Source organism: Ammospiza nelsoni, chromosome W, assembly GCF_027579445.1.
Source record: "Ammospiza nelsoni isolate bAmmNel1 chromosome W, bAmmNel1.pri, whole genome shotgun sequence".
In the NCBI taxonomy this organism is placed as follows: domain Eukaryota; kingdom Metazoa; phylum Chordata; class Aves; order Passeriformes; family Passerellidae; genus Ammospiza; species Ammospiza nelsoni.
Genome location: NC_080668.1, coordinates 15,108,580 through 15,131,686, shown reverse-complemented (window position 1 = coordinate 15,131,686; position 23,107 = coordinate 15,108,580). Strand labels below are relative to the sequence as shown.

The following is a 23,107-nucleotide window of genomic DNA, read 5'->3' as shown; positions in this document are numbered from 1 at the left end:
CGTCACTTTAACTTGCTATATACTCACAGTTCATTCAAACCTCAAAATAATACCTTCATCTGGTAAAGGGTCTAGAAAGCAAGTCTTATGAGGAGCGGCTGAGGGGGCTGGGAGTGTTTGGCCTGGAGAAAAGCAGGCTATGGGGAGACCTCATTGCTCTCTACAACTACCTGAAAGGAGGCTGGAGCAAGGTGAGAGTTGATCTCTTCTCTCAAGTAACAAGGGATAGGACAAGAGGAAATGGCCTCAAGTTGTGCCAGGAGAGGTTTAGATTGGATATTAGAAAAAATTTCTTCACTGAAAGGGTGGTCAAGCATTGGAAGAGGCTGCCCAGGGAAGTGGTTGAGTCCCCATCCCTGGAGGTATTTAAAAGCCATGTGGATGTGACACTTAAGGACATGGTTTAGTGGTGGACTGGGCAGTGTCAGGTTAATGGTTGGACTTGATTATCTTAAGGGTCTTTTCCAACCTAAATGATTCTATAATCTTACCTTGATTTTCCAGATGTGCTACTAGCAGTACCTTCACAGTTGCTTAAGCTAGCATCGACTCTCTGTACAGATGGAGAGTCTGAGGTAGGACTGTTTGAACCACTAGCTGTCCCTATATAACAGAAATTTGAGAAGTTAATTATAAGCAAAGCATAGAATACAAGTTAGTCAAGCAGATTTTAATACAGTTATGAACCATTTCAAATCCTTCCTCATTCTACTGCATCTTCTTAATATAGGCTATATTGTTAATGACCAAAACACAAGGATTGTATAAAAACACAACTGTAGCAGAGAGTAAGTAAAAATTCAACTTAAGGTTCAACACCAAGTGGGCCAGAATATATTACATTAAAAAGCATTTTTATTGTGATTTAAAGTATTATCTCCTTTGATATTCATAGTTTTAATATGCAGCTATCAGAAGATCCCCTGAATACATCTCATCACCTATACATTATGTTTTCAAGTCACACACAAAAAAAACACGTCTTAAACCTTTACCCATTGGGCTGATTCTGCCACTATTCTGCTGTCGCTGAAGATGTTCTTTGTAGCAAACAGAACACATGCCATTTGTTCTAGGATTTCCATAAAATCCACATCCCGTACTACACAGCATAGGCCCTGGGGTCTGGTTTGTCTCCTGAGCCATTTCAATTCTGTAAATAAAACCAAGAACTGCATTAAGAACTGGCATTTCACCAAAATCGATTACAGGGTTATAGAATTAAAGTAGGTCTGCTTACCTTGCCCACAAAAAGTGATATCAGCATTTTTAAAGATGGCTATATGGATGTTAATATATAATTCAATACTTCAATTGTATTGATAAGTAACATTGTCAGGAACATCTAAGAGAGGTAAAAAACATTATCATAGTTTAGTGGGTTGACCTTGGCTGGATGCCAAGTGTGCACCAAGCTGCCCTATCACTCCCCCTCCTTAACTGGACAAGTGGAGAAAAAGACAATGAAAGGCTCATGAGTTGATATAAGGAGAGGGGAGATCATTCACCAATCACCATCACAAACAAAACAGATTCAACTTGGGAAAAATTAATTTATTATCAATTAAACCTGAGTGGGATAATGAGAAAACAAAATCAAATGTTAAAACACCTTCCCTACACACTTCCCTTCTTCCTGGGCTAAACTTTACTCACAATTTTTCTATTCCCCCACCCCTCCATCCCCCAGCATCACAAGGAATGGGGGTAGAAGTCAGTTCATTACGTCTTTCCTGTTCCTTCCTCCTCACATTCTTCCCCTGCTCCAATGTGGGGGCCCTCCCACAGGGAACGGTCTTCCATGAATGTCTCTGATGTGGGTCCTTCCCACATGCTGCAGTTCTTCACAAACTGCTTCAGTGTGGGTCCCTTCCACTTTTTCTTTCCATGAGGTGCAGTCCTTCAGGAACAGACTGCTCCAGTGTGGGTCCTTCACGGGGTCACAAGTCCTACCAGCAAACCTGCTCCATCATGGGCTTCCCTCAGGGTCATAGCCCCCTCTCCATCACCTGGAGCACCTCCTCCACTGATCTTGGAGCCTGCAGAGTTGTTTCTCTCACACATTCTCACTCCTCTCTTCCAGCTGCTGTTGTGCAGCAGTTTTCCCCTCCTTCTTAAATATGTTATCACAGAGGTGCTATCACCATTGCTGATTGGCCAGCAGCAGGTCCATCTTAAAGCCAGCTGGCATTGATTCTGACATAGCAGAAGCTTCTGGCAGCTTCTCACAGAAGCCACTCCATGGCCCCCTGCTACCAAAACCCTGCCACACAAACCCAATACACACAGTAATACTGATAAGCAATATACTTATCAGAAACCAAACTATGTGTGCAGATTATGACCAAATTTAATTAACTGGCCAACAAAAAAATTATTAACCTCTGAGCACTTACAGGGTAGAAAAAAACCCAAACAAACCACAGCTAGATGGGTAAAACAAGCAAGACCAAGTTTGGGTCTACTAAATAGTTTTGGTAATTAGCACAGTTTATCTTTGCAGACTCCAGAAGAACTGCTCCACTTTTTCAGTAATGGTGATCTTGCATCATTCTGATGCTAATAACATTGTTAGCAGTTTGTACTTTCAAAATACATTTGTTAAACAAAACAAAAATCACTGAAGGATGGGTGTTGTGGGTTGACAGCCTTTATCCCAATATTGTGTGTTGTGTCTGGCAGCTGTGCCTTTTCTCTCTTCTCCCCCCCCCCCGGCCGTCTTGCTGCGGCAGGGCGGGGAAGAGAGGAGGGACAATATATTATTTGGTGCGTTGGCCGGGAATCGAACCCGGGTCAACTGCTTGGAAGGCAGCTATGCTAACCACTATACCTCCACCCCTTATCCCATATCGTGAATATACAATAAAAAACTTTCATTCCACTTACACCTTTGACACTTACGCATTCCTCTCCTCTTACTTGCTCAGACCTTTGACACTTACAGTTTCCTTCTGTCTCACATTCAACAAACAGTGACATTCATATATGAGTCTCATCCCACAATCAGGTCTCCCTGAGGTACACACCGTGTTGTTCCATCTTTCTGCATTATCCACCATGTATAACCTGGTCCTTGAGCAAAGACAATCCCACGGATGGGTTTGTCTGTACTCGAGGCAGGGTTGATCCATACTGTCTTTCCCAACAAACCTCTGACATGGGCCACTGGGACTTTATCCCCATCTACTATATTAAGGAGCTCAGACTGAGCAGGACCCGCTCGGTTGGTGGAACCTCAAATGTTAACTAACCAGGTAGCCTTTGCCAAATGCTGCTCCCAGTTTTTTAAAGACCCCCCACCCAATGCTTTTAAGGTGGTTTTTAACAATCCATTATACCTTTCCACTTTCCCTGCAGCTGGTGCATGATAGGGGATATGGTATACCCACTTGATGCCATGTTCCCTAGCCCAAGTATTAATAAGATTGTTTTTAAAATGAGTTCCATTATCTGACTCAATTCTCTCGGGAGTACCGTGCCTCCAAAGGACCTGCTTTTCAAGGCCCAAGATAGTGTTACGGGCTGTAGCATGAGACACAGGGTAGGTTTCCAACCATCCCGTGGTGGCTTCTACCATGGTTAGTACATAGCCCTTGCCCTGGCGGGTTTGAGGCAGTGTGATGTAATCAATCTGCCAGGCCTCCCCGTATTTGTACTTAGACCACCGCCCCCCATACCAGAGGGGCTTCACCCGCTTGGCCTGCTTAATGGCAGCGCACGTCTCACAGTCACAAATAACCTGAGAGATACTGTCCATGGTTAGATCCACCCCTCGGTCTCGTGCCCACTTATAGGTGGCATCTCTACCCTGGTGGCCTGAGGCATCATGGGCCCATTGTGCTAAGAATAACTCTCCCTTATGCTCCCAGTCGAGATCTATCTTCAACTCCCCTATCTTTGCAGCCTGATGTACTTGTGGGTTGTTTTGCTGCTCTTCATTAGCTCTACTTCTGGGGACATGGGCATCTACATGGCGAACCTTCACAGGTAACTTCTCTAACCGAGTAGCGATATCTTTCCACTCTTCCGCAGCCCAAATTGGTTTTCCTCTGCGCTGCCAGTTGGCCTCTTTCCATCTCTTCAGCCATCCCCATAGAGCGTTGGCTGCCATCCAAGAATCGGTATACAAATAGAGCCTAGGCCACTTCTCTCTCTGCAATACCTAGGGCCAGTTGAATAGCTTTGATTTCAGCAAATTGACTGGATTCACCCTCTCCTTCAGTAGCCTCTGCAACCCGTCGAGTGGGACTCCATACAGCTGCTTTCCACCTCCGTTTCATCCCTATGACGTGACAAGAACCATCAGTGAATAGAGCGTAACGTGTTTCTTCTACTGGCAACTGATTGTATGGCGGAGCTTCCTCAACCCGGGTCACTGGCTCTTGTTCCTCATCTCCGACACTAAAGCTTTCACCTTCGGGCCAATTTGTAATTATTTCTAGAATCCCAGGGCAATTTAACTTCCCAATTCGGGCGCGCTGCGTAATGAGGGCAATCCACTTACTCCAAGTAGCACTGGTGGCATGGTGGGTAGAGGGAACCTTTCCTCTGAACATCCATCCCAGCACCGGTAGTCGGGGTGCCAGAAGGAGTTGTGCCTCTGTACCAATCACCTCCGAGGCGGCTTGGACTCCTTCATAGGCGGCCAAGATTTCCTTTTCTGTTGGAGTATAGTTATCTTCAGACCCCCTGTAGCTCCGACTCCAAAATCCCAATGGTCGGCCTCGGGTCTCGCCAGGCACCTTCTGCCAAAGGCTCCAGGACAGACCATGGCTCCCGGCTGCAGAGTAGAGCACGTTCTTCACATCTGGTTCCGTCCTGACTGGGCCAAGGGCTACAGCATGAGCGATCTCCTGCTTGATCTGGATGAAAGCTTGCTGCTGCTCAGGGCCCCAATGGAAGTCGTTCTTCTTGCGGGTAACCAGATAAAGGGGTCTCACAATCTGACTATACTCAGGGATGTGCATCCTCCAGAAACCTATAGCACCTAAGAAAGCTTGTGTTTCCTTCTTATCAGTTGGTGGGGACATAGCAGTGATTTTGTTAATAACATCCACAGGAATCTGACGCCGTCCATCTTGCCACTTCACCCCCAAGAACTGAATTTCTCAGGCAGGTCCCTTGACTTTGCTCTTCTTAATGGCAAATCCGGCTTCCAAGAGAATATGAATTATCTTCTCTCCTTTCTCGAACACTTCTATTGCCGTGTTCCCCCAAACAATGATGTCATCAATATATTGTAAATGTTCTGGAGCCTCACCCTCTTCTAGTGCAGCCTGGATCAGTCCATGACAGATGGTAGGACTGTGTTTCCACCCCTGGGGCAGTCAGTTACAGGTATATTGCACTCCCCTCCATGTAAAAGCAAACTGAGGCCTGCATTCTGCTGCCAGAGGGATGGAGAAAAACGCATTAGCTATATCAATGGTCGCGTACCACTTTGCTGCCTTGGACTCCAGCTCGTACTGCAGTTCCAGTATGTCCGGTACAGCCGCACTCAGTGGTGGAGTCACTTCATTCAAGGCACGATAGTCCACAGTCAGTCTCCATTCTCTGTCAGATTTTCGCACGGGCCAGATAGGGCTGTTAAAGGGTGAGTGGGTTTTACTGACCACCCCTTGGCTCTCCAGCTCTCGGATCATTTTGTGGATGGGGATCACGGCATCTCGATTCGTCTGGTACTGCCTGCGGTGCACTGTTGAGGTGGCAATTGGCACTCGTTGCTCCTCTACCTTCAAGAGTCCTACTGCAGATGGGTTCTCTGATAGTCCAGACAAGGTATTCAATTGTTTAATACCCTCTATCTCCACTGCAGCTATTCCAAAAGCCCACCTGAATCCCTTAGGATCTTTGTAATAGCCATTCCGGAGGAAGTCTATGCCCAAAATACACGGAGCCTCTGGACCAGTCACAATCGGATGTTCCTGCCACTCCTTCCCAGTCAAGCTCACCTCAGCTTCCAACAAAGCCAACTGTTGTGATCCCCCCATCACTCCAGCAATGGAAACAGGTTCTGTCCCCACGTGTTCCGATGGCATTAAGGTACACTGTGATCCAGTGTCAACCAATGCTTCATAGTCTTGTGGCTCTGATGTGCCAGGCCATCTGATCCACACCTTCCAAAAAACCCGGTTCTCCCGTGCCTCTTCCTGGCTGGAGGCAGGGCCCCTCTAAGCCAGATTGTCCTTCTTTCCTTGGGCGTATGCCTTAGAAGTTCCTTCAAGGGGATCGGACATGTCATCGTCATCAGCATACTTAACATCTCGGCTACGAGCGACCGGAGCTGCTATCTTTTTGGTGATACTTTCTCTTTTCTTCAAATCACGCACCCGTTGTGCCAAAGCAGCGGTGGGTTTTCCATCCCATCTCCTCATGTCTTCTCCAGACTCACGCAGAAAAACCCATAACTCAGCCCGTGGGATGTACCTTCTCTCCCCATCAAAGGAGCGCCAGCGTTGGACACCAGGGCCTCTAATTTGTACAGCTGAGATTTGAATAAGGTCCTCCTTAATCTCTTCCCGGAGTTTCTTATGATTCTCCTCAATTTTGTCCTCTAGTTTCTGCAGTCGGGTTTCCACTGCTGCAATTCTGGCATGAGTTGGGCCATGCACAGCATCTGCATACGCTCAAAGCTTCTTTGCCATATCGAGCACAGTCTCATATGTATCATCCCGCTTCATTATTGCTAGGGCAGAAGCGTATTCAGGTGGCCCAAGTCGCACAAGTTTCCTCCACATTACAGGTGTGCATGGTACCAGGTCCGGATTCCTAGTTGTTGTGTCATCTGAGAAAATGAGCTCTGCCACCACCATCTCTCTCAGGCGTTGGATCCCCTGTTCTATGGTCTTCCACCGTGTCTGCTGCATATAGAGATCATCCGTACACAGGTATCGTTCTGCTACGCTTCTTAGGACCCGTTCCCAGAGGCTGTGAGGGTTAGCCCCCCTCATCATACCTTGATCGATGACAGGATCATGTGACAGGGATCCCAAATGCCTCGCTTCAGTACCATCCAAAATTGTAACCTCCCCTGCAGCATCCCAAAGGCAGACTAACCAACTAATTACAGATTCGTCAGGTTGTCGTCTGTAATCCTTTCTTAGGCCTCTGAGGTCCTTCAGAGAAAAGGAGTCAATATTAGCTCCAGATTCTGTGCCCCTTGGTGTGGCCTCTGATTTTGGTGAGGGTCCTTCTCCTGCATCATCATCATCATCCTCCACCTTTCGATCGGTCGCATCATCCTCATCATCCTCCACCTTTCGATCGGTCTTGCCTTTACACTTTCCACCTCTTGTATTAGCTGCAACAGCCATGGTTTGGGGCCTATTGTCTGATTCAGCTGCTAGCCTGGAGCCTGGGATGTTAGCTGCAGCCTGGGTCACTGGGATAGTAACTAACTTATCTCCCTGTTCCCTTTCTGCTATCTGCTGCTCCACAGTATCTAGCAGAGTACGGTAAACAAACGCCAAGGCCCAGCTCACAGCAGTAATCCTTTCTTCCTTAGTATTACCATGGCACTTCTCCCTCAAATACTTTGCCACCTCGACTGGATTCTGAATTTGATCAGATGGAAAGTCCCAGTCTATAGGATCAGAAAATTCCTTTAAAGTCTGGCCCATATCCTCCCATTTCCCACTCCAGTCAAGATTTTTCCTGCTTTGTTTTACTCCTGAATCAGGAGTCTCTCTAACCCCTCTAGAAATCTCAGCTTTCATTTTATATACACTCCAGACAGTATAGAAAAGGCTTAATAAATTAAATGCCAGAAAGATGGTTTCTTTCAAACTCAGGGGAAATTCAGTATTTTCTAATAGAGATGTCAACAATTTGGAGGAGAAGAAGGAAGACAAAGGCTGAAAAGCCCCTTCCCCTTCTTCTCCCCAAACAAACTGAGTACACAGCCATAACAACAATCCATACATTCCTGAAATAAAGTCCAGCATTTTTATCCGACACATCATCACACATAAGACCAGCACAATGACTACTCTGGTTAGTGCCCCCCGCTTACAAAAGCTACTTATTAGGGACAACACCAGAGCTATTTTTGGGTAAGGAAATAACCCTAGGGACCACAAAGGTATTAAAACTTCAAAAACCCCTAGGGACCAGAAATACCGGCAAGCTTCCACTCCAAATGACATTGTGAATCACCAATATGCCCACAAAACAACCAAAACCAAAATATTATTGTTATAGGTTTTTTTCCACTGTTTTTGGCCTCCCTTTCCCGGCCAATGCACCAAATAATATATTGTCCTGGTTTAGGACAAATTAGGGGAAATCTCCAAAAGGGAGCCCCCCAAAACAAAACAAACCTCCAACCACCCCTCCCCCAACACCGGGTTCGGGAAGGAATTTCTCGGAGGAGCAAAGTGGAAAACAAAACCTATTTATTTACAAGTAACAAAAGAACACTCCCCAACACAAGAAAAGAAAATAAAACAGACTGTGTTGTGAAGGGCGCTGAGCTTCTCTCGCAAGCTCTGGGTGTCCTGGACGTCCAGGTCAGGTCCGGAGCCAGTCCAGTATCTTCAGGGAAGGGTAAGAAAGAGGGAACAAAAGAAAAGGAAAAAAAAGAAACAGCGCAAAAAGCAGAAAGCAAGAAAGCAAGCGGCTAGCCAAGCCAAGCAGCCAAAAGCCAAAAGCAAAAAAGGCCTGGTCAAACACTCCCTCCTCTCTTCCCCGCCCCGCCGCAGCAAGACGGCTGGGGGGGGGGGGAAGAGAGAAAAGGCACAGCTGCCAGACACAACACATGATATTGGGATAAAGGCTGTCAACCCATGACAATGGGCAACAGTAATTTTAAAATTGGATTTTATATCTTTAGGAGATGTTTCTATAACAAGATGTTTACCTTTGCTTAAGTTCCATACAAAGCCCAACACTGAATATTAACTAGCAACAACATACATACAGTAAGCCCGCAAAACAGATGATCCAAAAGCATTACTGAAATATGCTTAAACCAAATTTTGCTCTTCCAAGAAAAATAAAACTATTTTAGACTGCTGCATACATTCATTTGCATACTATATGCATTTCCAAAGAGCCAGTTAAATCTTTTGTCTTTAAAATATAGGCAGACTTCTGCATCTTTCAAAGATAGATAATTCTAACCCTCATCTCTGCCATCAACTGCAAAAGTTAGGAATAAAAATACTTCACCTTCGCTGGCAGTTGACCTCTGCAAAACAAGGCTAGTAGAAAAACTGATATAGCAACCAAATCCTAGTTTTATTGCCACTGGGAACTACGACTATAATAATCAAGCAATCTACTACAAATTGAGGACACACTTGTCCTCCAAAAATTTAAATTTAGTGCCTATAGCACTTAGACATTTTAGTGAAAACTCCAGATTACAGCCTTCCTCTTAAAGGGCAGCCACAAAACAAGATATTTGTCTGCTGATGCTCATGAAAACTCAAGCATACCAAACATTAATTAACTCTAGTGTATAAAGAAATACTTTTCATAACTTAAAGAAGCCATACTACAAGCTATAACCATATATCTCAACAGTATGACAACTGTAATTGACAGCAGTATTTGTCTAGTTAATCTAAACTTCTGGGATCAAAGTAATTCAACAGGAGAAAAGAGTAAAATCAATCTGCTTGCCTGCTGGTGGTCACAGAATTTCAACAATTTATAACTTTGTTTCAGTACTACAAAGCAAACTTGCACTTATTCTGATATACCACTTAAGAGTTTGCAGTTTTACAGCCATACAACAAATCAGTGGACACAACAGAAAATCTAAGACGTTAAAAAAATATTTGCATCTTTATTGTAGCTCTATGTTATTATAACACAAGTAAAGACTGTACTTCTGGCCTTATTACATGCAGGTACACTCAAAGCACTATCAAAAGTGCTACCACACACTATCAGCATCAATCTCATTTTACTTGGTCCACTCCCAAATTAGAATCTTTCAACACTTACTAATTTTAGCTTTAGGTATTAATGATGATATGAGCATATTACAAATGAGTCTTTATAGCTCTTTTTCAACACAGTCCTTCACTACCTGAAATACATGCTGCTTATTAAAAAAAATTATTAAGTTGTCATTCAATGCTTAAGAAATTTTGTTTTTTTTCACTCTTTAAGGTCTAGATATCACCTGTCTAGGTTATAATACACTTTCCAGAGTTTAATCTAATAATCAGAACACTAAAATATGCCATTTAATATTTTGAACCAACAGCAAAAGTAAAGTTTTCTGAAAAGACAGATTACAGACTTCTGCAATTCTTCCTTACTAACTTTTATAAGATCAGTAAGTACCTAAGGCCTTGCAAATGCAGTTCTGTTACCCTGAAAAACAAGTGAATACCATTATGTATCTGCTTTCCTGAACTTTTCTAAGAAACTTGGTGTGAGAGACTGAAATGTTATGGTTAATAGCTTAAACATTGTTATGAAAAACTTTTTGCTTATTATGGCAAAACTGTATAAAGAAGCTGTGACCACCAAAGCCCACCCCTCCCTGAATATGCTTCCTGACTGGAACCTTGGACTATGAGTTAAGCTGCCTAATGGAACCTGAGATAAGATAAAGGTGACACTACTGTCCAATTATCTCAGGTCTAGGGAGAAGTAAAGAAGGCTGAGGCAGAAGAATGTATCCACAAGAAAGCCAAACTTAACAGCTGTCCTGAAAATCAGCTCTGGCTGGGTTTGGGGGGGAAGAAGGCCATAGCCCACGGGCTCATCTGCTGAGGCCAGGTTTGCACACACTCTCCCCAACCAAGGGGGAAGAAGGAGAGTTTTTGGGTGTGTGGTATAACCTCTGGTCAGAGGGAGTGAACATCCATCCTCTTTTACACTAACTGTGTCTCAGTTGTAAATGCCTCCCACCCTGGGCAGGCCAAATACACACAGAACATTCATATGAGAAGCAGCTGAGAAGGTGTCATAAGCCATCAAAGACCCCCGAAGTGCCCCCCAGACTGGTTCCTGAGGCCTTGCAACAGACAACTGCACATGATGCAAAGCGATGCAACAGATCCAGAGTCTGTTGCAAGAGGCAGTGTCAAACTTGCCCTCCCCAGGGGAGGCACCTAGGCATTCTCACCTGGCCCAAACGTATATTAATCCATTGAACTCTATGTTTTGCTGGACCCTCACCACTGAGAAGACAAGAAGAGGATCAACAGGACACCGTCAGGATCCAGAGTGAAGTGAAGTTTTCTACTTAATCTGTCACTCTCTCTCCCCCCACACCTTTTTATATTTCTTTCTAGCTCTCTCTCTCACATTTACTATTCAATAAAATCCATACTATTGACTTCAGCCTATGCTCTCATTTGCACCTTAATTTGGGCAGAGGCACCTCTCTAAATTAATAATTGGATCATAACACTTGGATCACATGGTTGAGCACATTAGCTTCTGCCTGTCACAAGGCTGCAGTGTGACAGACTAATCTAAAGGCTCAGACACAAAACCTTGTCAACAGGGGCCTCTGAAATCAGCTTCTATTTATATCTCTGAAAGCTGCCAACTCCTACAACCCCACAGAACTGAAGCAGCCAAGCATATACCCACTATAAGAGGAAAACATGAAATTCAATTTACACAACTACAGCTTCTTTTCTAGAGGAAAAGGGAGTGCAGATACTTCAATCAAGAAAATGCAGCATCATGAGGCAGTCACCTCAGACATTTTCATCTCTATTTCACAGCAAGAACAAAAAACTGGCTATGATCAGACCTAACATATTACACTCTCACAACCTTACATTCCCCAATCTTTTGGTTGACTGGTTGCAACCAAACCTTTACAAAAAATATCATGATCTCTCTTACCTCCAAAAAGAGTCTTAACACTTAAAAGATGTCCCTGTTTAACCCTGACCTCCCAATAAAAAGGAGCTTTTTAATTCAGTGTGTTAACTCAAACAGTAATTTACACCACTGACATTCACAGTTACTGGCAAATTTACCCAGACAAACTAAAAGGTGAACATAAATACTTTGTTACTATTAAAGTTAACAGAGTCTCATAACTAAGACATCTTTTAATTTCAAATTACAACTAAACTGAGGCAAAAGTCAATTCTAATAACAGCAGATATTTAGATTGAGTGGCAAATATAATTAAGCTTTTGTGCACACCAAGTGCACTTCCAAGAAACTACAACTTATGAACTACGTGAAATACATAATAAAAGCATTTTAAGTTACCCTACTACTTCACAGACTCCTGGAATGGTTTGGGTTGGAAAGCACCTTAAAAATCATCTAGTTGCAACCCTCTGCCACAGGCAGGGAATCTTTCATTAGATCAGGTTGCTCAGGGCCCCATCCAGCCTGGACCTGAACACTTCCAGGGATTGGGAATCCACAACTTCTCTGGGCAACCTGTTCCAGTGTCACACCACCCTTATAGAAAAGAATTTCTTCCTAATATCTAATCCTACCCTCTTTTAGTTAAAAGCCATTCCCCCTTTTCTTATCACTACACACCCTTGTAAAAAATCCTTCTCCTACTTTATTGTAGGCCCCCTTTAGGTATTAGATTAACTTAATTACTTAATATAATAAAGGGAATACAAATACTAACTAATGTTAAATCAATAATAAAACCTAAATGAGCTGGTTAAATAAATATTTATTTACCTGAATATCCTCATCTAGAAAATGGACCATAAAAAAACCAAACTCAAAACAAAAAACCCCAGCAAGGATATTTCAGGCATACACCTCTCTAACAGTAATCTAGGTGAAGCAAAAAGACGAAGTATATGCGAAGAACGCGAATCAAACCCAGGCATTTCCCAATGACAATTAAATGCAGCTCGATAATCCAGACAAAAAGGGCGGCACCGCCAAGTGCTCAAAGCGTAGTATGTTTTAGTCGCCATCGCCTCCACACACCCGACTCGCCCCAGCCCCTCCCGACACCAAAACACAAAAGACGTGGAGGCTACCGGTCTAAGGAGAAAACAAACAAACAAACAAACCCAGCTCCTCTCCCAGCGAGGACTGAGGAAGCCTCATTGTCTCGCTCCCTGTCTGCCCCAACTAAGGAGGGAGTAGTAGTGTGTGTGCCATCATAGCCCCCGGCCTCCCGCCGCATCAGAGTGAAAGAGTCCGCCGGGGAAAACGACAGACGCCGTGCCAGCCCTCGCCTCGCGGAAGGCAGCAACAGCGCCCCGGGGAGGCCCAAGCACCCCCCGCGGCGCTCCTCTGCGCACAACACCACCGCGCTTATAGCTCTCAAAAATCAAATCCGCATTCTCCCGCAGCCACCCTTCAGCGCCCGCGTACCTGCTCCTGGAAGGGGGCGGAGCAGAAACCCTACTGCCGATGCCTGAGGCGCTGCAGATGGCTTCAGACTGTTTCTGGGAGAGCGAAGGGCAAGAAGCTGGCGGTGCCACCACCACTTTCCTTCTGCGGCAGCAGCACGGAATGAGACACGCAGCGCACAGGAGAAAGACGAAAAGAAGACGCAAAAAAGAGAAAGAATTGAGGAAGAAGGGTGGATGAAGGAGGGATCTGAACCAGCAGGTCCGCTCGCGTCAGCTCCGCCTCCTCCTGGCTGTTGCTGAGGTCTACACGCCAGCGCGGTCCTACACAAGGGGAAAGAGAGCACGAAACACACGTGAAGCGGCTCACAGTACCGTCGCCTTTGCCTGCGGAGTCACCAACCTCTCCCTCCCTGAGACTAGGGACTATACAGGCAGTGCCACGTGTGACAAAAAAACACAAGATGTCTCAACTGTGTTTCCAAAAAAAGCCTATAGTACAAGAAAAACTCTCCTTGATAAACTGAGAATTAATTATCTAAAAGGTAGTAATAGACTAAGAGTTAGTGATCTGAAAGGTAGATGTATTAGAAATTTAGTAGAGAGAGAAGGAATGTTTTTTAAAAAGTTTTCATTCTGAGTTCTGTGTGTGATTCTTTTTATATATAGTTGTTAGTTAATAAAGTTTTTCTTTTTTATTCCTAAGTTAGAGCCTACTTTGCTCTATTCTTAGTCACATCTCACAGCAGACACCAGAGAACATATATTTTCATAGAAGCACTAACATTGCCCCAACGTCAAACCATGACACTGTGCCTGCTCTCTGTGGCCAGAGAGCTGCTGCCACGGGTTTGTCTGTACTCAAGGTAGAATTTATTTAATTGTTTTTTCTAATAAACCTTTGATATGTACTACTGGGATTTTGTTTTTGTTTACTGTATGCAGGGGTTCAGATTGGATAGGGTTCACTTGGTTGGTAGAGCTTTGGGTGTTAATTAACTAGGTGGTTTTTGTTAGATGCTGCTCTTAATTTTTGAAAGATCTCTCACTCAATGTTTTAAGGTGGTTTTTAATAGTTTATTGGGTTTTTTTACTTTGTTTGTAGCTGGTGTATGGTAGAGGATATGGTACACCCGCTCAATGCCATGTTCTTTAGCCTAGGTGTCAATAAGGTTGTTTTTGAAATTAGTTCCATTGCTCGATTCAATTTTTAAGGGGTACCACACCTCCAAAGAATTTGTTTTTAAGGCCTAGGATGGTGTTATGGGTTGTAGTCTGAGGTATAGGGTAGGTCTCTATCTAGTGATCTTTATTATTCTGAGTACATAGTGTTTACTTTGGTGTATTTGGGGTAGTGTGATGTAATTAATCTGTCAGGTTTTTCTATGCTTATATTTGGACTATTGCCTACCATATCCGAGGGGTTTTAGCCACTTGTTTTGTTTGATCATAGTACATGTTTCACAGTCATGAATAATTTGAGAAATACAGTTCATGGTTAGATCTATTCCTCGGTTTTGTGTCTACTTATAGGTGGTATTTTTGTTCTGATGACTTGAGACATCATGAATCTATGTAGTTAGGAACAACTTGGTTTTGTGTTGTTAATCTATTTTTGATACTTTTATTTTTGTAGCTTGATCTACTTGCTGATTGTTTTGGTGTTTCTTATTGGTTCTATTCTTGGGGATTTGGGTATTTATATGGTGAATTTTCACAGACAGTTTCTGTATCCTGGTAGTGATGTTTTTTCACTCATCAGCAGCTTTAATTGGTTTTCTTTTATGCTGTTAATTAGTCTTTTTTTGGTTTTTTAGTTAACAGAGTATTGGTTATTATCTATGAATCAGTGTAGAGGTAGAGTTTTGGCCACTTTTCTCTTTCAGTAATGTTTAGAGTTAGTTGAATGGTTTTGAGTTTAGTAAGTTGAGTTGATCTACCTTCTCCTTTGGTAGTTTGTGTAACTTGTGTGGGGTTTCATATGGTTGTTTTCTACTTCTGGTTTATCTTTACAATGTGGTAAGAATTATTAGGAAAAAGAGTGTAGTGTGTTTCTTCTGCTGGTAGTTGGTTATATAGTGGAGTTTTTTCAGTACATGTTACTTGTTTTTGTTCTTCTTTGTTAGTGAGACTAAAATTTTTCTTTTCTGGTCAGTTTGTAATTATTTTTAAAATTTTAGAGTGATTCAGTTTTCTAATACAGGCGTGCTGTGTGATGAGGGTAATCTATTTGTTCTATGTGGTACTGGTGGTATGATGGATAGAGGGAATCTTTGTTTTGAACATCTACCCCAGCACTGGTAGTTGGGGTGCCAGGAGGAGTTGTGTTTTAGTGCTGATTATCTCTGAGGTAGCTTGGACTCCTTTATAAGCTACTAATTTTTTTTTTTTTTTTTTTTTTTGGAGTGTAGTTGGTTTTAGACCTTCTGTAGTTTTGACTTCAAAATCCTAGTGGTCAGTCTTGAGTTTTATTAGGCACCTTCTGCCAAAGGTTCTAGGACAGACCACGGCTCCCGGCTGTAGAGTATATTTTCACATCTGGTCCTGTCCTGATCGGGTCAAGGGTAACTGCATGAGTGATTTCCTGTTTAATCTGGATGAAGGTTTGTTGTTGTTTAGGGCCCCAATGGAAAGTGTTTTTTTTGTGGGTGATCAGGTAAAAAGGGTTCACAATCTGGTTGTACTTGGGAATGTGTATTCTTTAAAAGCCTATGGTGCCTAGGGAAGCTTGTGGGGGTTTTTTGTTGGTTGGTAGAGATATTGTTGTGATCTTGTTGATGACATTGGTCGGAATCTGATGCTGTTTATTTTGCTACTTCACTTTCAGGAACTGGATATTTTGAGTAGGTCTTAACTTTGTTTTTCTTGATGGTGAAACTGGTTTTCAGGAGAATCTGGATGATTTTCTTTCCTTTCTCAAATATTTCTGCTGTTTTTTTCCCCCACACAATGATGTTATCAATGTACTGTAGATGTTCTGGAGCCTCACCCTTTTCTAGTGTAGCCTGGATTAGTTCATGCTAGATGGTAGGGTTGTGTTTTTACCCCTGGGGTAGTTGGCTCTAGGTGTACTGCACGCCCCTCTAGGTGAAGGTAAACTGAGGCTTGTATTCTGTTGTTAGAGGAATGGAGAAAAACACGTTAGTAATGTTAATAGTGGTATACCACTTTGCTGTTTTGGACTCCAGCTTGTACTGGAGCTCTAACATATTTGGTATAGTATTGTTTAATGGTGGAGTTACTTCATTTAAGGCATGATAGTCTATAGTCGATTTCTATTCTCCTTCAGATTTGTGCAAAGGCTAAATGGGGCTGTTAAAGAGTGAGTGACTTTTGTTGACTACCCTTTGGTTTTTTAGTTCACAGATTATTTTGTGGATGGGGATTACAGTATCTCAAGTTGCTTTGTACTGTTGAGGTGCTAATTGGTACTTGTTGTTCTTCTACCCTCAGGAGTCTTACTGTAGATGGGTTTTTTGATAGTCTAGGTAAGGTGTTTAATTGTTTGGTGTTTGAATCTTGTCTTCCAATTCAAGTACCTGTTGTGCCAGAGTAGCAGTAGATTTTCCATCTTATTTCTTTTTTTTTTTTTTCTACAATCACGCAGGAAGAACTACAGCTTAGATTGTGGGGTGTCTTTTCTCCCTGTCTGGGGAACGTTTACATTTGGTACCAGAACTTCTGATCTGTATTGCTGAGATTTGGAGAAAGTCGTCTTGAATCTCCTCCTTGAGTTTCTTGTGATTCTCTTTTATTTTATCTTCTAATTTCTGTAGACATGTGTGACGGTGTTCACAGCGGTCCGAGGATGAGGGAAGAGACGAGGATCTGACTCCATGTTTCAGAAGGCTTGATTTATTATTTTATGATATATATTACATTAAAACTATACTATAAGAATAGAAGAAAGGATTTCATCAGAAGGCCAGCTAAGAATAGAAAAAGAATGGAATGATAACAAAAGCTTGTGTCTCGGACAGAGAGTCTGAGCCAGCTGACTGTGATTGGCCATTAATTAGAAAGAACCACATGAGACCAATCACAGATGCACCTGTTGCATTCCACAGCAGCAGATAATCACTGTTTACATTTTGTTCCTGAGGCCTCTCAGCTTCTCAGGAGAAAAAATCCTAAGGAAAGGATTTTTCAGAAAATATCATGGCTACAGACATGTTTTTATAGTTGTAATTTTTGTATGTGTTGGGCCATGCACAGCATCTGTATATGCTCGGAGCTTCTTTGTTATATTAAGTGTGATCTCCTCGCTGTTATCTCGCTTCATTATTGCTAAAGAAGAAGCATATTCTTGTGGCTCAAGTCGTACAAGTTTTTGTTACATCACGGGTGTACATGGTACTAAGTCTGGATTTACAGTGTTTAGGTTATCTGAGATGACAATTTCTGCTACTTTTATTTCTCTTAAACATTGATTCCCTTGTTCTATGGTCTTCCATTGGGTTTGCTGTATATAGAGATCATCTGCACACAGATATTTTTGTGATACACTTCCCAGGACCTGTGCCCAGAGATTATGAGGGTTAGCCCCTCTCATCATTCCTTGGTTGATAACTGGATCATGTGACAGAGATCCCAAATGCCTCACTTCAGTATTGTCCAGAATTGTAGACTCTCTTGTAGTATTCTAAAGACGGACTAACCAACTAACTATAGATTTATCAGGTCGTCGAATGTAATCTTTTCTTACACCACAAAGGTCCTTCAGGGAAAAGGACTCAAGAGTCATCTCTGATTTTGTTCTTGGTTTTGAGGGTCCTTTCCCCAGATCATCATCATCCACTGGTTGATCAGTTTTAAATGTGTGTTTTCTGCCTGCCGTGGTAGGAGCAACAGCTATTGTTTGAGGTTCACTGTCTGGTTTAGTTGCTGGTTTAGGTTCACTGTTTGATTTAGTTGCAGCCTGTGTGACTGGGGTAGCTGTTGATTTACTTTTCCGCTCTCCTGCCTCTATCTGTTTTCCTACAGTATCTAGTAGCATGCAATAAGCATAGGCCAAGGCCCAGCTTATTGTAATGATCCTTTTTTCCTTAGAGTCATCATGGTACTTCACTTTCAGGTATTTCCCAACCTCAGTTGGGTTCTGAATTTGTTCACGTGGAATATTCTAGGTTACAGGGTTAGAAAATTCCTTCAGGGTTTGGTCTATATTCTCCTATTCTCCACACCACTCAGGATTTTCCACGCCTGGGTCTACCTCTGGGTCAGGGGTCACATCAGCTCCTCTGGACATCTCAGCCCTAATTCTAGACAAACTGCAGACCATATAAAGGAAGTTTACTGAATTAAATACTAGGATAGTGGTATCTTTAATATTCAGGGGAAACTGAATATTCTTAAAAATTATGTAACAGATTCAAAGGAGAAGAAGGAAAGGAAAGGTTGAAAAGCCTTATCTCCTGCTCCTCTTCTAACAAACTGGGTGTAATTACTAATAAACTCCTAAAACATGTTACTGGAACTAGGACACAGGGTAGGATGAAGAAACTATAAATCATATTTATCTTGAATAAATTCTAGTACCTTTGTAAGCTCCCTATAAATTATTATCACTGAGCCCAGCACAATAGTTCTTCTAATCCGTGCCCCTCTACTGTAAAAACTACGTGTTAGGGACAATACTGGAGCTATTTCTGGATAAGAAAATAATCTTAGGGACCAGAAAGGTATTAAAACCTTAAAAAAGTCAAGAGACCAGAACTACATGAAGGCCTCCACTCCAAGAGACATTATGGATTCAAGTAACACGGTTACTGACTGCTTTATCCCAATAGAGAGTAAGTACAAATAAAATGTAATCAGCACAGGTTTTTCCCACTTTCTTGAGCCCCACATTGGGCGCCAAAAATTGTATTTGTCCTGGTTTAGGGTAATTTTGGGAGAAAAACCTCTAAAGGGGTTTCCTCTAGAAAAATAAATTCAAGTGACTTCTTCCCCAACTGGTTTGGGAAAAAGATTTCCTTGGAGAAAAGTGGAAAAAATTGTTTATTTAACAGGCAAAGCAATCACCAGCACAAAAAAAGAATAATATTAAACAATAAAACCTCTTTCCACTACAAAGGAGATAATAAACTCAGAAAAGTTCCCTTCATGGGCTGTAGCTCGGCTCACCCAATCTCTTATCAGTCCCTCCAGTGCTGGAAATGCTGCGGCCCAGGCCCAGCCCGATGGGCTACAGGTGTGAGCTGCTGGTGCTTTTCTGGGTGTTCAGTCTAGAGCAGGTTTAAACAGGTCCAAATAAAAAGAAAAACCAGAGTCCAGGGAACTTGTCTGCTTCAGCTAGCTAAAAACTAACTAAAAGCAAAGGAGAGCTCTGTCCGGCTGTATGTCTGTCCGCAGACAACACAGTCCAGGAGCAGGATGCAGGGGAGCCAGTGCAGTTTCTGATAACAAACTCTGCACTCCTCTCTCCCCTTTGCTCTCAGAACAAGTCTTAAAGGGGCAAAACTTATTATTCAGCATAACAGAACAGATGGTTGGGGATACAAGCATCATATAGCCAACCCAGGACACATGTATCTTAGGAGTAGAAGGTCTGTAAAATTCAAAGCTGTTTTAGACAAATGGTCTAGATAATTCAACTTTGCCTAAATGCAGTTTCTACCATATTCTACTGATTTTCTGAGGCTACATATATCTGGGCATATATTTCTGGGCCTCTTTAAACCATTTAATCTGAAAAAAAATCCAGCTAGAATTAGAAGGTGAGGTTTTACAGGAAGCATGCCACTGAAATTATTAGAAAAAAAAAACATTTTTGTCTGACATGTCTTCTAAAGCTGATCTCTTTCCTTGTTTGTCAGAGGGATGGCTCGTGAGACCCAAAAACTTCTATCAGAGATAGATGAAACTTTCAGGTAAATGTTATTATACTGTGCTGAAGGACAGCTAGCTCTGCAAAAGTACAGGGCACTAATCCGGCCTCCTGCTGGATGCAGATTTGCTCCCAAGCAGGCTGCACGGGCCGGATAGCTCAGTCCTTTAGGGGGACTGACTGCTCGAGAACCCAAGCTCTTAGCCGCTGGCAACCTTAGCAAGCTTAAGGGATATCAGCTCTTTTAGTGATTATCAGCTCTTTGTGATTCCAGCTCTTAGCTTGCAAGGTGCCTAGGCAGGCCAGCAGACACAAGGCGAGAGAGGAGAAGGCTGTTCTGAGGTTCCGCAGTGATGTCTTTATTGGGTGGTCTACAAAGGGTTCCAGCAACAGCTCTTCTACAGAACCGGGCTAAAACAGCCCATTATAAAGGGTATAGAGGGATCAGAAATTGTCCAATAGCAGGGGTTAAGGAGAAGTGACATATGGACTTACAGAGAGATAAGCAGGGGTCTGACAGGTGGAAGACAGGGGCTTCTAGCTATTCACCATGACTTGGCATTTCCTATCTTTAGGCCTCTGCTCTCCACAGGGCCTTTGCAGTCCCTGTGCCTGCTACAGGGCAATAATAATGAACCTCCAACACATAAAAACAGCATGCAGAAGATGAAAGCAGAGACAGGCTACAAAGAAGGAACTAAGAAACACTGCCCAGGCATATAAGGATGCCTAGATCAAGAAATCCGCAGATGAATGGTGATGACATAAAATACTTTTGTGTCTGTGTGTGTTAAGTAATGATTGGCCAAATCATGTTATATCTGGATGTTTGAAAGGTATAAGAATTGTGTAAAACCACATTCGGGGTGCCCAGATTTGAATGGGACACCTCATACACATGAATAAAGAATTTACTCTTACAATTCTATACTTTGTGTCCTAGCCTCTCTTCTCAGTTAACATGGGACAGTTATGAAATTTTTGTGACTGTGTGGGAACCCAGAACATCCCTCTGGCTGTCTGGGACCCCTGCCAGGGGACCCAAAAGCCCTAGCACGAAACCCAAAACACCCGTGGGTTTGATTATGACCTGTGGAGCAAATTATCAACCTTATATGAAGATCAGCAAGCCACAGCAGTTTAAGTAGAATATTAGTGAAGTTATCACAGGGTGAAAAAGTAGATTTTAGGTTTTTTGGTATGGGGGTTCAGGAGGCAAGATGGAGGGAACTGGGTGTGTCCAGCCTTTCTCCTTCTTCTTCTTGGCGTCCATCTTCTGCTGTGGTGTTGGCACTTAGAGATTGGTTTAGAGTAGAAGCTTACTGTCTAACATAGGTGATAGGTATTGGAAAGTAATTGTAAACATTGTATACGTAGTTTTTAGTATAAAGACATATCACTACCCCAGGGGCAGGCAGTGTGCCTGGAACTGTCCTGCTGGACGGACCTTGGCAGGGCAGGAGAAAATTTTTTGTAGATAAGATGCAATAAACAACCTTGAGACGGAGAACTGAAGATCTCCAACTCATTCTTCAAGTGCTCGGGCTGGGAAAAGAGACTTTTAAAAATCTCGGGGTCGCAGCGACCCAGAAAACCCCCGAGATTTTGGCATCCCTAGGTGGGCCCGTGGGCCTGATAACAAGGCACTCAGGTGGACTTTTGGCAAGCAGCCACGCCACTGGCCATCAGACATTGAAACTCAGCCCGAGAGAGAGCAGGCACGCTCAAGGAAGAATTCAGAGTGAACATCTCAACCTCTGCCAAGAAGATTTGTCTCAAGCCCGACCCGGAAAGGAGGGGGACCAAGGCGCCTGGAAACCCTCACCTGTGAGCTGCTGGGCGGTGACCAGGGCAACTTCTGGATCGACCTTGCTGGTGACTCAGATTTTGGTAAGAAGGTCAAAATTAAGAACATGGGGAGTACATGCTCCCAGGAACAGCTTAACATTTTGTCAGCCCTACAGGGCCTGGCAGCCACACACCCTATGGAAATTTCGGAAAAAGAGCTAAAAGATCTCTTGTTGTGGGTGCACTGTAATTACCCGCACTCAGAGACGCGTCTGTTGTTTGAAATAAGCTTTTGGCAGGAGATCAACAGACACCTTTATCACTTAGCTACAAGACGAGATAAGACAGCTACAAAATTGTTGCCGTCCGCAAGGGTGATGTTGGAGGCAACCACAAAAAAAACCCGGGACGGCTGCCAGCCAGCAGCAGGCAGCCCATTCTCCCACAGGGGTCGGGGGGAGGGAGCTGCCCAGCCAGCAGCAGGCTGCACTTGTCCCTACCAGCCCAGGGGAGACAGAAACTGCTCCCACCGAAGGGGAGCAGGAGGAAACATCATCACGTCCTAGGTCCCAGGGGTCCCCAAAGCGACCAGAAACCCCAGAAAACTCAAGAGTCCTCGGATGCGGACTCAGACACACCCCTGCCAGCCCCGGAAAAGCTTAAGCTAGAGATTTTCCCAAGCGAATTGGAAGATTTGGACTTTGTCTTCTTGAGGCGTGTCCTCCTGATTCGCCAAAGCCAAAACATAGCCACACTGCGGTGACAGCAGCGAAATCGGCGGGGGAGAAAACCGCGCCGGGATCTGAGGGGGAGGGGGAACAACCCTCTGGCATCGGGCACAGCTGCGTGGCGGCGTCACCAGGCAGCCAGCGGCATTCTGGGGCGGCGGCGGGGACGACCGGGGGGGCAATGGAGGCGGTGGGAGGTTCAGGAACTGCGGAGGTTCGCGCGTGCGCGGTGCCGACGGCAGCGGCGGTTTCAGGCGAAATGGTGCAAAAAACACGCGCGGAGGGAAAAAACCGTGCGACTGTTGTGACGGGCGAGCAGCAGTCACCCGGGGAAAGCTCACGGGTCGCAGCGGCTGCATCGGGCGGGAGTAAGCCAGCCGGGACGGCTGCAGGGTCCATGGCAGCTAGCGCGTAGAAACGCAGCAGATGCACGATGATGACGCAAAACCCGGAAGTCGGAATGGGGAAATTTTCCCGGTTTGCCGGCAAGTCACAGGCAC

General features: G+C 43.8%; 1 protein-coding gene across 6 annotated transcripts in view; it reads right to left on the bottom strand.

Annotated features, from left to right (window-relative positions):
* Window positions 1–13,540, bottom strand: part of LOC132086206 (AN1-type zinc finger protein 5-like) — a 32,379-nt gene extending 18,839 nt beyond the window's left edge. Inside the window, exons 1-4 of one of the 6 annotated variants that reach the window (XM_059491691.1) lie at window positions 13,285–13,540; window positions 1,241–1,345; window positions 996–1,153; window positions 492–603 (exon numbers count right to left, since the gene is read on the bottom strand). In XM_059491691.1, coding sequence (XP_059347674.1) covers window positions 492–603; window positions 996–1,146 — 263 coding nt within the window. In that variant the 5' untranslated portion in view covers window positions 1,147–1,153; window positions 1,241–1,345; window positions 13,285–13,540. Of the gene's footprint in view, window positions 1–491; window positions 604–995; window positions 1,154–1,240; window positions 1,449–8,450; window positions 8,596–12,977; window positions 13,179–13,284 lie in introns of those variants that run through there. The other 5 variants (XM_059491689.1, XM_059491690.1, XM_059491688.1 and 2 more) reach the window with 5 other exon arrangements.
* Between the last annotated feature and the right edge of the window lie 9,567 nt (window positions 13,541–23,107).